Source organism: Balaenoptera physalus (genome assembly GCF_965194825.1).
Source record: "Balaenoptera physalus genome assembly, chromosome: 6".
In the NCBI taxonomy this organism is placed as follows: domain Eukaryota; kingdom Metazoa; phylum Chordata; class Mammalia; order Artiodactyla; family Balaenopteridae; genus Balaenoptera; species Balaenoptera physalus.
In genome coordinates this window covers 129,459,474-129,473,228 of record NC_138885.1, presented here as the reverse complement: position 1 = coordinate 129,473,228, position 13,755 = coordinate 129,459,474, and the positions used below count along the sequence as shown (strand labels likewise).

The 13,755-nt window shown below is 37.8% G+C and overlaps 1 protein-coding gene across 22 annotated transcripts in view; it reads left to right on the top strand.

Moving 5' to 3' along the window:
* The window catches only part of TRIP12 (thyroid hormone receptor interactor 12), a 146,478-nt gene that overhangs the window by 53,519 nt on the left and 79,204 nt on the right, over positions 1 to 13,755 (top strand). For 13 of the 22 annotated variants that reach the window (XM_082466395.1, XM_082466394.1, XM_082466379.1 and 10 more), the window contains 2 exons: positions 2,006 to 2,131; positions 2,975 to 3,777. In XM_082466395.1, the coding sequence (XP_082322521.1) occupies positions 2,006 to 2,131; positions 2,975 to 3,777 (929 nt within the window). The remainder of the gene's footprint in view (positions 1 to 2,005; positions 2,132 to 2,974; positions 3,778 to 13,755) is intronic. The other 9 variants (XM_082466391.1, XM_082466388.1, XM_082466385.1 and 6 more) reach the window with 2 other exon arrangements.

Here is a 13,755-nt window from a genome sequence, read left to right as displayed (position 1 = left end):
TAAGCCAGTTGTGTGAGCCTCACTTTCTCAGATGATTGGATACTGTTTTCTTTCTGTTCTTTTTCCTCCCCTCCCCTCCCCCTTTCATACATGTTGAGACTTTACCTGCTGAATTCTTTAGTTCCTTGAAAGTGTTAGTAAGGACATGAAAAATGCAGGAGTGGGTTTGGGTGGCTATAAAGTTAGATGTATTTTAAAACCAGAGGACAATTTATTTGGGTGGAGAAGAGGAGGAGTGCTGCCTCTGCAGTGGGATCAGCATTAGGTTAGTGTTGGTCAATTTCTGTCGACAAAGAGACTTGCTTAGGAATATGTTATGGTGGGTTTTTTTGTTTTTCTGTTGTTTTTCTTTTAAAGGATTGACATTTAACTACTTAACTACTTGAACATTATCACAAAGTTGTCTAGCTTTGAATGGATAAGGTTTTCTTTTAATATGATTTTTAAATTTTCAAGGAATACAGCAAGGAATATTTTAAATTTTATTATACAATGAAGTAGAAATTGTGATTCAATTAAAAGATTAATCTATGGCAAACTTTACAAAAATAAGAATGTAGAGAACCTGAATGATGTAATTTATAAATATTATTCCGTGTATATTAAATTGTATACCTGAAAACAACATTTTACCTCCCTTTTTAAAAAATAACTATGAAATGATTTGCAAATTTACTCAGTCTTATTCCTTTAAAAAAAAAAAAAGTAGAACTCTCATATCTTTTACTAGAAATGTAACAAAAACAAAAAGCAACTCCTAGAAACTAAATCTCTCAAACAAGAAACTCATGGGATAAAGCAAAATTTCAGTCTGCCAGTGTAAGAATATCTAGGAAAAAGAAAAACTAAATCACAGTATATAAATCTCTTATAAGGTTCAGCTTGGATACACCCAGAGAAAATATAACATATACCGTGGGGGGGAAAATCATCACTAAAGCAAAGACTACAACACACAAAAGACTATAGGTTACTATAGTTTTTTAGTAGTTGATCTAGTGAAATCTTTAGAAAGTACTATTCTTTTATGGATTAAAACCTTAAAAATGAAAATGATAGTACGGACCCAAGAAATATTTACTTTCATTGAGAAGCTGATGCCATATCTTCTTTCAAGATTCCAGTATTGAGTTCTTCTGCAATAATGAAAGAAAACAGTAAAGATACTGAGACCAGAAACCTTAGATCATCTTTTTGAAGAGATGGTGGAACACGTATGATATGTTAAGAAGAACTGCACGGCATCCTTATATGTTCAGTTAGAGTTATCGTGTAAGGCGTTCAGTGACTCATTTCTAAATTCCTTTGAGATCATTTTCAGATTGAAGGCCTTTAAAATTTTTTTTTTTTAACAAAGTAAACAGCTTTGGTATTAATGAAACTTTATTATTCTCATTAGAATATGCTCTTATGTTATTTACATGAAGGATGTTGGCCGTGAATTACATAAATTGCATCTGTTCCGTTAATATCTCACCTCTGGAACACCAACTTTTCTGGGTATATATTCGTGCATGCTTCCTTTGCTTGTGTAAATCTCATGTGACCTTTGCCAGAGGTTAAACATCTAACAACTGAAAACAGTTTCTTCATGTCCCTCAAGCTTGCTCTTAAAACAATGCTGGCATAAGGATTTGATTTATTATAAATATAACCCAACCATGTATCAGCGGTGCAATTGTTTTGAATGTGTTTGGAATATTTTGTGGTAAATTCTTTATCTTTTTATCTAGGACTTGGTTTTTTGGTGTACTTCAGCTGGTTATAAAAAAAATCTTAACTCTTGGGTATTGAGGGGGTTGGTTCTAAAAGGTAATTTCTTTGGCCAGATTATTTGATAGAATAATCATTTAATTATAGAAATATTTGGGGAAAGGGTAGAGTCAATAATGAAGAATTGGGAAGCTTTTTTTTTTTTTTTTTTAATGAAAAAAGATTTCACTTTCAGTGTTGTATTTGCATCTCATTTTCCTGATAGATTTCTGTTTTGGTTTTCTGCTGACAGGTCACATTTAGGGCAGGCAAAACATAAGGGATATAGCCCTCCTGAGAGTAGAAAATCTAATTCTAAGGCACCCAAAGTGCAGTCTAATACTACTTCTGAACTGTCAAGGGGACACCTTTCTAAAAGGTAAATCTTCACATTGCTTATACATTTTTCAAGGCAGAATTATTTGCATTTGAATCATTACGTAATATTAAAACGTACCAGGTTATGCCAAAATGTTACGATACTTGTTTTCATTATTATCCGGGTATAACTTTTAGGATTAATAGTGTATCACCTCTGCAGTGATGTCAGTGCAACATACCCCAGATAGTGCTTTATTCTCCTTGATTAGAGAGCTGCAAGTTTCTCCTTTTGCCTAACAAACCATTATAGGCATCTGAAATGCCATTTTAAATCCAATTTTTCTTAGTTTTTTATTGTCAGAGCCACAGATCAGTGATGTCTTAAGATCTAATTGATAGGAGTCTTTGGAAAGGAATGTGACTGTAAATATTTGATACTACAATATAAAACTTTCTAACCTTCATTTTGAAAGTGTATATGTTAATGCTTATTTATTTTAAGCTTTGACAAAGAAGTTGTGTTTGTAAATAGAGTATTGATATTCTAGTTTCAACTCGTTCTGAGCTACTAAGTAAGCATTCTTTTTCTTGTAATCCTAATTCTTGTTTTATGATTAGGGGTGTTAGTGTCAGTAATCTTTGGGCTAAAGAATTAGCCTGATCTTCTAATATTTTACCATCCAAAGTGTCACCCTCCCCCCACCCCCACCCCTTTTTTTTCCCCTCAGTTTTGAACCATTTGCGAGCCTATGTTTATTTAGTTACTGGACTTACCAGGAAAACTTTTGCACTTTAAAAAAAATCTTACTTCCACAGATTTGAGAAGTTAATAAATAAGTATTATATGACAGGTTTAACGATGGCAGGCTGATACTAACTCTTGTCTTATCTAACCTCTTAGAAGCTGCAGTTCATCATCTGCTGTCATAGTCCCACAACCAGAGGATCCAGACAGAGCCAATACTTCAGAAAGGCAGAAAACGGGGCAGGTGCCTAAGAAAGACAATTCTCGAGGAGTGAAACGCAGTGCTAGTCCAGACTACAACAGGACCAACTCTCCTAGCTCTGCAAAAAAACCCAAAGCACTTCAGCATACTGAATCTCCCTCAGAAACAAGTAAGCCACACAGTAAGTCAAAGAAGAGACATTTAGACCAGGAGCAACAACTGAAATCTGCACAGTCTCCATCAACAAGCAAGGCTCATACCAGGAAGAGTGGGGCCACTGCTAGTTCACGGAGTCAGAAAAGAAAGAGGACAGAGAGTTCTTGTATAAAGAGTGGTTCTGTGTCGGAAGCAACTGGTGCCGAAGAGAGATCTGCAAAACCTACCAAGCTGGCTTCAAAATCAGCCGCCTCAGCCAAAGCTGGGTGTAGCACCATCACCGATTCTTCTTCTGCTGCCTCTACTTCCTCCTCGTCTTCTGCTGTAGCCTCGGCCTCCTCTGCTGTTCCACCAGGTGCCAGGGTGAAACAAGGAAAAGACCAGAACAAGGCCAGGCGTTCCCGTTCAGCATCCAGCCCCAGTCCAAGAAGAAGTAGCAGGGAGAAGGAACAGAGTAAAACTGGTGGCTCTTCAAAATTTGATTGGGCTGCTCGTTTCAGCCCTAAAGTTAGCCTTCCTAAAACAAAACTGTCTCTTCCAGGGTCTTCTAAGTCAGAGACATCAAAACCTGGACCTTCTGGATTACAGGCCAAATTAGCAAGTAAGTTCACTCGAAAGATCTTTTTTTTTTTTAAAATTAAAGAAAATTTCTCTGGATTTGTCAAGAGGGATCAGGTTTTCAAGGTAGTCAGTCTGAGGCAGTTTTAGATTTATTACTGTACCTGTATCTGTACCCAAAGTGTATAATAATTGATAAACCACATTTACTTTTATGGAAATGGATAAGGAATGCTTCCGCCTTATTACTAAATTGTCATGTTTTAGTATCTTTCTTTATCTTTGCAGCATTTGCTACTTATTTTCTGATGTCAGAGTAGGACAGCAAGTTGGTTTTTCTCCTATAACCAGAAACAAAACTGTTCTAGTTATGAGTTGATCATGACCACAGTTGGAGATCAAATGCTCTTTTTTGGTATTATACATTCTTTTTGTTTTGTAAAATTAATTAATTAATTTATTTATTTATTTTTTATTTATTTATTTATGGCTGCTTTGGGTCTTCGTTGCTGCATGTGTTGCTGCACATGGGCTTTCTCTAGTTGCAGCGAGCGGGGGCTACTCTTTGTTGCGGTGCGCGGGTTTCTCATTGTGGTGGCTTCTCTTGTTGCGGAGCACAAGCTCTAGGCGCGCGGGCTTCAGTAGTTGTGGCTCGCGGGCTCTAGAGCGCAGGCTCAGTAATTGTGGCACACGGGCTTAGTTGCTCCACGGCATGTGGGATCTTCCCGGACCAGGGCTCAGACCCATGTCCCCTGCATCGGCAGGCGGATTCTTAACCACTGCGCCACCAGGGATTCTAACACTGTGTATGGGACCACTGTTCCACACGTTCTTGATGTGAGGAAACCCTGAGCTAAGTTATTAGAATAAATGTACCCTAGTATTAATTAAACTTTATTCACATGTAATATTTTATGGCCTTTAAGGAGCTTAGACTAAGGATGAATACCTCTTATGTTCATTGCGCTGGGCTCTGGGTCCTAGGTAAATGGGAAAGAAATTGCCTTCTTGAAGCGTATAGTGGAGCAGAAAGAACTAATGTTTGAGAATAATACATTCAAGCAAAGAAACAAACAATAGATAAGAGAAAGGCATCCTGAGGCACTTTTCTCCCTCTTTTTTCCAAAAAAACTTCTTCAGGAAGCCAAATGTTAACTTCATTAGAACTGATTAGAAATCGTGGAGACCCTCTTCAATTACATGATTGCTGTAATGATGAAGTGCTTTTTTTTTTTTTTTTTTATTTTGAGAAATCTAAACGACGCAAATACAGAGAACAAAACAGCACTTACCTGTGGTTTTCAAAGCATTTAATTTTTGTAATATTTAACCAAGAAGCTTGTTTTTGACCATCTTTTCTCCTTTTGAGCCCTCAAAGAAAATTTCAGGTCCACATTTTGATAGGGCTAGAATGTTTTTTGGTCATTGGAAGATTTTATATAGTGTCTACTAGTATTCTTGTGAAAGTTTAATATTGAACCAGCCTAACCTAGTGTTGAATCAGAGCTGTTAGCTCTGTTTAGTTTAATTCTACAATCTATAAACTATTCTTAGTTGATTCAATATTAGCAACATTTTGACAAGAATACTAGTAGACATTATGGTAAAATTTTATGTTTAACCTGTATCATAGGGTTATTGTGAAGGTAGCATCTCTTACTCTTAAATTATAGAATTTGTTCTATTTGTTATTTTAAATATGCGGTATATCTGTATAAAATCTTTTGAATTTGAATATAAATATCGGATGAAGATTAAGATTGGTATCCTGAAGTCAAAAGGAAATAAAAGGTTGGGTAAAAAGGGACAGCCGTTTGTCTGTTGGTCCAGACAAGGTTTTCTTGACAATTGGAGTTATTTATCTCTGCCTTTTTACCTCTTCCTCTGTCTACTTTTAAGTGAAGTAGAAGCATGTGTGCATCTGTATTTGCGTGCTTGTGTGTCTCCACTGTGTGTAGTAGCTGTGTGATCTCCACAGTCAGTGGCCCAGGTTGAGTTTACAGCACAGTCCGTGGGATTCACTCTAACCCTTCCAGCCTACCTCATTTGAAGAGCTCATCTCTTTCAATTCTTATTTCTAGGAGGGTCCTGGCACAGGTGAGAGCAGATTGCTCTTTTTTTTTTTAATTTATGTATCTTATTTACTTATTTTTGGCTGCATTGGGTCTTTGTTGCTGTGCACGGGCTTTCTCTAGTTGCGGCGAGTGGGAGCTACTCTTCATTGTGGCGCGCGGGCTTCTCATCGCGGTGGCCTCTCTTATTGTGGAGCACGGGCTCTAGGCGCACGGGCTTCAGTAGTTGTGGCACACGGGCTCAGTAGTTGTGGCTTGCGGGCTCTAGAGCGCAGGCTCAGTAGTTGTGGCGCACGGGCTTAGTTGCTCCGCAGCATGCGGGATCTTCCCGGACCAGGGCTTGAACCTGTGTCCCCTGCATTGGCAGGCAGACTGTTAACCACTGCGCCACCAGGGAAGCCCTGAGCAGATTGTTCTCGAGTGTTGTGTCCTTAACTCTTCTCAGAGACCAGCTTTGTTTTTGTACATAGTCAGTTAGTGCAGTCTTTAAAAGAAAACCTGTCCCTACCAGTGGCTGATCAGCGGGGTTTTCTTGGTTGTGAGGTTGCTCTCAAACAGGAAGCCCCGAGGGTTTTGATGCTGCCCCTGTGCCATAATAAAACCAGTCCAGGTATGCTGCCATACTCACTCTGCACATGGTCACAGACTGACTTAGTTTAAAACTCACTTCATAGTTGCTTTTCTTACTTTCACAAAATCTGTGTGTTCTGTGGTCACTAATATCACTTTCCCATTTTCATTGCCACTACCCTAGTTCTAAGCTCTAATTATAGCCTAAGCTGTTGAAACAAGAGAAGGGAACCAGCATTTGTTTCACATCTAAAAGTGCCAGGTATTTTACATATGCAGTCACATTTACTTTTCCGAAAAACTGGTGCTTGATGATAGTTATTAAGGAAATTTATTCCAAGGAGGTGAAATAACTTGCCAGAGTAACATATCTCGTAAGTGACAGAGTTAGGATTTGAAGATGGGGTGGGTATGTGTGACTTTGAAGCCTTTGTTTTCTTTGCTGTGTCACTTATTTTTCATCCATGTTAGTTGTTTGTGTTTTACTGTTGCAATCTATTTGGGTCATTAAGAGATGTTAAGACCCCAGAGGAGATGAACTTTTATTTGATCCTTCTTTACTGGTATTGATTCATCTTTAGGGATGAATAATACTATGTGAGCCCAGGGGTTCATATTATACCATTAACTGTGTGTTTGCTTCTTTACAAATAAGTGAAAAACACTTCAAAACAAAATAATAACAAATACTTAAAGTGCTTACAAGTGCCTGACAACTTGTAAATAGTTGACATGGATCATCTCGTTTACTCCTCATCAGCCCTGTGTGGCAGGTACTGTTATTCGCTTCTTACAGGTAAAGAAACTCAGGGTCAGTGAGGTCATGTTACCTGTCCAAGGTCACAGAACTAAGAAGTGATAGAGCCAAGAGTCAAACCCAGGCCATGTGATTCCAGAAATTAGTTGTGAGAATAGGGTGCAGAGGATTGAGTAGATTGGGTGAGCTAAATCCAGGCAGGCTTCCTGGAGTCACACAGGGCAGGGTGAATTTTAGGTATGATTAAATAGGTCACTTTAGGAAAGAGTTTATGTAAGAAGGAGTACTGCAAGAGGATTGGCAGTACTTGGTAATTTTATTTAAGAATACAGAGGCAAAATGAAGTATCTTAGAGGAATCCCTGGGCTTCAAGTAATGGTATTTTGGGGAGAGAGAGCTCTTAATATAGAGCTAAAAATCCTAGATTTGAATCCTAGTTCTGCCATTTTATCAGCTGGTGACTACGAGAAAGTTAGCAACCTTTTCATTGTAAAATGGGCACAGTAGCTATTTGAGGAATGAATAAATATGTGAGGAGCCTTAACATAGTGCTAATAGTACTTAGGATGCATCACTAAATTTAGGGTGCACAGCTGAAATTGAGTATCTTAAGACAAAGCATTCAGGAGCATCATTTTGAAAATGAAGGATTGATATAAATTCTAGCTATTGATCAGTTTACGGTATAGCTATCTTTAGATTTGGAAGACCCTGATTTAAAGTTCTGTTGTCTTCTGATAGTTTTGTGGGGTTGGACAAATCACTGAACTACAATTATGATAGCAACCTAATTCCTGATCTTTGCAGAATGATAATATTCATTCTTGTGAAGCATAAATGAAAGAATGTATGTGAAAACAACTTTGTAAAATTAAAATACCATATAAACATAAAATGTGAATTGAGAATTGTTGCGATAGATTTGAAGAGCTTTTGTGTGCATTAGGAATTAGTTTGATATTTTTTTTAATTTAACGTTAATCTGGGGGCAGAATTAGATTCAATGGTTACAATCCATTCAATGGATTAGCAGCTCCGGGTAAAAAAATATGTCAGTTAACTAAAAAATGGAGTGGACATTTTGTGAGATAGAAAGCATTCCAAATTGGGTAGGTTGTTTTCTTCAACTTTTAGGACTCAGTGAACCTGGTAATTAGAAGGTGATATGTTTCCTCAGGTATAGTCTCATTCTAAGATACGATTGGTCAGTAAAACTTCCTGGTAAAGGAAATTTTTTTCAAATTGTAGCAGTAACAGTACTTACATGATGCTTTGTGAAAACCCATTTCCCCATGGTCAGATACCACTCAAGGAGATTCAGGATATGCTTTAGTATATTGAAAAATATGAGAATTCTTACGGTCACTTCTGTTTAACCCATTATTTTATAAATCTGTTTGACCACCTATTACCAAGGGAGACAGCAGTGGTCCATGGAACACACTTTGGGAAATGATGCATTTAATCGGGTCACTGAAGCAGGAAGACCTTTCCTGGTGTGCTGCTTTGGCATCTGTTGAACAAGTTTCTGGTGAGGAACTAGGGCTGGCAGTATATTTTAGCTGCTTTGTGACGGGCTACCTGAAGCCTATGGCTTGCCATCTGCTGCTGGTCAAGATAGCTGTGGGACAAAGGTCACCTTGTGTCAATTGGTAGAAGTTTATAAATTTTTTTGCTGCATTGGGTCTTCGTTGCTGCACGCGGGCTTTCTCTAGTTGCAGTGAGCAGGGGCTACTCTTCATTGCGGTGCATGGGCTTCTCATTGTGGTGGCTTCTCTTGTTGCAGAGCAGGGGCTCTAGGTGCGCTGGCTTCAGTAGTTGCGGCACGTGGGCTCAGTAGTTGTGGCTCGCGGGCTCTAGAGCGCAGGCTCAGTAGCTGTGGCGCATGGGCTTAGTTGTTCCACGACACGTGGGATCTTCCCGGACCAGGGCTCAAACCCATGTCCCCCTGCATTGGCAGGCGGATTCTTAACCACTGCGCCACCAGGGAAGCCCAGTTGGGTTTTGAGCATACCCCAGAAAGGATAGTGTTTTATGACAATTTTTAATCTGCATTAGGAAATTATTCTTGCTTTGCGTTGTTTAACCTGAGCAAACAGTCTTAACCAATTTATGTAGCATAAATGTAAAACCAGTGGGGCAGTGTAATGATACAAATGATTTTTTAAAATATTCAGTGATGTTTTGATGTAATATTTCAAAATATTCTTAAAATATTCTGCTAATCTATCTACCTTCTCTTTAGGCTAATTGTGAAGTAATTTGACTATTTCAAAGTATGTACTGTCTTAATGGTAGAAGGTGACGGATGGCATAGACATGTAAGAAACAGTTTGTGATCAGAATCTGCGATTAATTATGGAATGTATTTATAGAAAAATTTAAAGGTGCTATATTTCCAGTTTGCTATGTCTATTTGTAGGTCCAGTTCCCTTTCCATTATTTAAAGTAGACATCATGTGCACATTATTAATAACATAGCAGTAGTTACCAGCTTATTTTCAGCTTGAGTTTCATACTCTTCTACTCTTCTGTGACTTGCATGCAACCTGTAGCCATTATTAGAACTAGAAAAGAACCAGGCAGATGCTGTATTCTGGGAAGGTAATTCTGCCAAGAGACATGGTACTTTGTGCCTCTAGCACGGAGAGAGGAAAGAAGAATGAGACAAGCAGGACAGAATAATTTAAAAGTAAACTCTTGGTTTTACCTAGTTGGGTCTTAGAGGGCCATACCCGCTGAGTTTTTAAAAATTGAATTATCTTTTAGCCTGGTGATGTATTGGGTGAGGAGCTTAAAGGAAAAAGGATTGAGTGTTAAGAGCTTTCTGTATTATAAAGCAGCTGTTAAAATAATTTAGTACTTAAAACTTTATTAGTACTAATATGTAACCACATATTACCAATAGTAATTTACCAAAAATGAGTTGCCAGATTTTTAAAAAAGGAATATTAAATGGAAACAAATGTTATTGACCTCTTTAAGGCTTTGCTTTGTTTTATACTGTGAATTTTAAACAACCATGGTATGTATTTTTGTATACCAGGTCAGAGTAAGAATTAATTCAGCCAAATTACATTTTACTAAACTTATATTTCAGTTAAATTAAAATTGCTTTTTCTTATTCATGCCTCTGTATTCTATACTATTTTGATGCTTCTGATTATAAAGTGTTATCAAAAATGAAAAATCCCAAAAATATTAAAACGTACAAAGAAGAAAAAATAATTACTTAATCCCATCCCTAAGGGCTGTCTCTTTCTTCCAGTGTGTATCCTGCTAAAAATTTTCCTTCATATTAGTCAATACTTAATGTGTAAAGTCAAGTGATATAAGATTTATTATTAAAAAATAGCAGGCTTCCTGCCACATTGCCTTTCCGCATAGCCAATCATTTTGGTTTTTACTTCCGTATCTATAAATGTGAGACATATGTGCTCATATGTCTATTTGTTGAATTTTTTCACTTTGACCACTATTGTGTGCCCTGTATGGGAGATTTACCACACCTATTCACCCACCAAACGCATACTGTACATGCTTCACATTTTCCCAGTCATGATCGTTGCTCAGTTAACACTGAGCCTGTAGGAACTTTTCTTATAACCTTTTTTTATAACCTTTCTTATAAGCTTTTTTTTTTTTTTTTTTTTAACTGAGTTTAATAATTATTTTGTTGTTTTCCTTTTCTTTGACTCCGTCACTCAACTCCAAACTCATTATGCATTGTCTAAATCTTTTCCCAAGCTGTCTACATGGATTTGTTTCATTTTCCTGAAGAAACGAGGCCTCTGGATGGCTGCCCTTTTATGCCTGGTTACATTGCTTTTAGCTTCAGGTATTTCTTTAGTCTTCTGTTTAGTTTCCTGATTCCAGATCCTGCATCTTCTTTCTTGATTTACTGTTTTGTTTTGGTGAACATGTCTTCCACTTGCTTTCTAAGAAAAAGTACATATGAGATTTTTTAAAGTTTTTGTTTTTTTCAGATTTTGAATGTGAAAATCTACAACCTTGATACTTACTTGACAGACTGGTTGAAAATACAGTTCTGGGTTGGAAATTATTCTCCATCAGAATTTTGAAGAATTATGTTATTTAGATTTCAGTACTGCTAGCATTCTGATTCCTGATCTGTATATATAACCCGTTTTTCTGGAAACTTACAGATCTTTGCCTCAGTGATTTAGAAATGTCGTGATATAGGCATAGCTGTGCATTTGTTTCATTCCTTGTTAGGGTGATCTGAAGTTCTGGTTTCCCTTGGGTCTGGGGCATTCCCCAAGACCAACATTTAGCCTTAAAACTACGAGAATCCCATGCAAACCGGGACAGTTGGTCACCCGATCTTTGCTTCTTTTCTCTTTCTGAATCACCTATTATTTTGGGTAATTGTCCTTTTGGAAGGTTCTGGTCTTATCTTTTTGTTCTTGCTTTCCTTTTTTGTTCTACTTTCTGGTAGATTTCTGCAGCTTCTTCCAACCTTTGTATTGATTTTTTATTTCATGTTTGCTATCTTGTTTTTATTTTCAAGAGGTTATTTTGTTCTCATTTCCTTTTTTTTAAAAAAAAAGGTTTCCTCCCCCCTTCTCTTTTTCTTTCTTTAATTGAAGTATAGTTGATTTACAATATTGTGTTAGTTTCAGGTGTACAGCATAGTGATTACTTTTTTTTGCAGGTTATATTACATTGTGGGTTATTACAAGATATTGGATATAATTCCCTGTGCTATGCAGTAAATCCTTGTTGCTTATGTATTTTATATGTAGTAGTCTATATCGTCAATCCCATACCCGTAATCTGTAATTTGCCCCCCCCCCCGTAACCACAAGTTTGTTTTTTATGTCTGTGAGTCTGTTTCTGTTTTGTATATACATTCATTTGTGTTATTTTTTAGTTCTACATATAAATGGTATATTGTATTTGTCTTTCTCTGACTTATGTCACTAAGCATAATATTCTCTAGGTCCATCCATGTTGCTGCAAATGGCAATAGTTCATTCTTTTTTATGGCTAAGTAATATTCCATTGTGTGTGTGTGTGTGTGTGTGTGTGTGTGTGTGTGTGTATTAATTATACACACACACACACCACATCTTCTTAATCCAGTCATTTATTGCCAGGCACTTGGGTTGCTTCCATGTCTTGGCTATTGTGAATAGTCCTGCCATGAATATTGTTTTTAATTATAGATGCTTATTCCCCCCCGCCCCCCTCCCCCCATTAAGAGCAAGTTTTCTTTTCTTGCAGAGTCCTCTTATGTAATTTTTTTGGGGGGTGTGTTTACTCTGGTTTTGACTTTCATACCAGGAACTTTCCTCAAATTCAGGTAATTCCTGGGTGTCTCCTCATACTCAAGAGTAGGGGAACCAAAAATCTAACTTGCAAGCTCTGAGCACATGGATGAGACTTGACTGAGATTCACTATCTAATGAACAAATTGGGCTATGATCATTTTCAGATCTTTTTTCTTTGGCTGGTAAAATTCCACAGGGAAGATTCTTTCAGACTCCTGCCTGGAGGTGAAAGCCTAACTGCCAGAGTTCTGGGGACTAAGTGGGAGGAGAGGCCTAGGAAAGAGTCCAGATGTCATCCAGTTTGTCTGTATATATGTGATCCTTCCCCCTCTCATTCTTGGTATGATGCACCTATTTGCAGCTGTGTACTTTAATGGAGAATTTCTTTATTTTGTACTTTCTAAGGAATAAAGGTTTTATGTTTGCCTGCCTCAGGAGAGGGACATTTACCCAGCTGTGCAAGTTGGGGAGGGAATCTGGGGATCTGACTGCTTCATAAATAGCCTGTGAGGCAATCCTCAGTTTAAACTCTGAGGTCGTCCCAGAAGTACCTGGTGTCATCAATTCCTAAACCTTTGTGGGATTCTGAGTGTCAGTCTAATTGGTAGTTTATCTCAGTTTTCTACCTTCAGTCTTCTGGTCTTCCCAGTGTATTTAGCACTGGAATTACTGCTTTTTCATCTTCTAAAATTGTGTTGTGTTGTAATGGTTGTCTCTTCCATTCTTCCCATCCTTGTGAACTTATGCTTCAGATTCTTTTAATGCTATTTTAGTGGAGTTTCACTAGAGGACAGAGTGAATGCATGTGGGTCATTCTTTTGTCTTTACCCAGAGGCAGACACTTTTCTATGTATATGCACATATTTTTTTCAAAAGTAGGAGCTCATTCTGCATGACAGTAGGCATTGCTTTTTGAGTGCCTATTATAAGCCAGGCTCCATACTAGACAGTTGACATACATTAAATTTCATTATCATGATCACAGAATGAGGTAGTATCCATGTTTTAGGTATGAAGAAACCAAAGTGCTTTATCTGCCTAAATGATTTTAACTGACATTTTTCCTTTCAAAAAATAAGCTATAAATCATGTCATTTTTTTTTTTATGGCTGTGTTGGGTCTTCATTGCTGTGCGTGGGCTTTCTCTAGTTGCAGGGAGCAGGGGCTACTCTTCGTTGCAGTGCACGGACCTCTCATTGCAGTGGCTTCTCATGTTGTGGAGCACAGGCTCCAGGCGCACAGGCTTCAGTAGTTGTGGCATGCGGGCTCAGTAGTTGTGGCGCACGGGCTTAGTTGCTCTGCGGCATGTGGAATCTTCCCGGACCAGG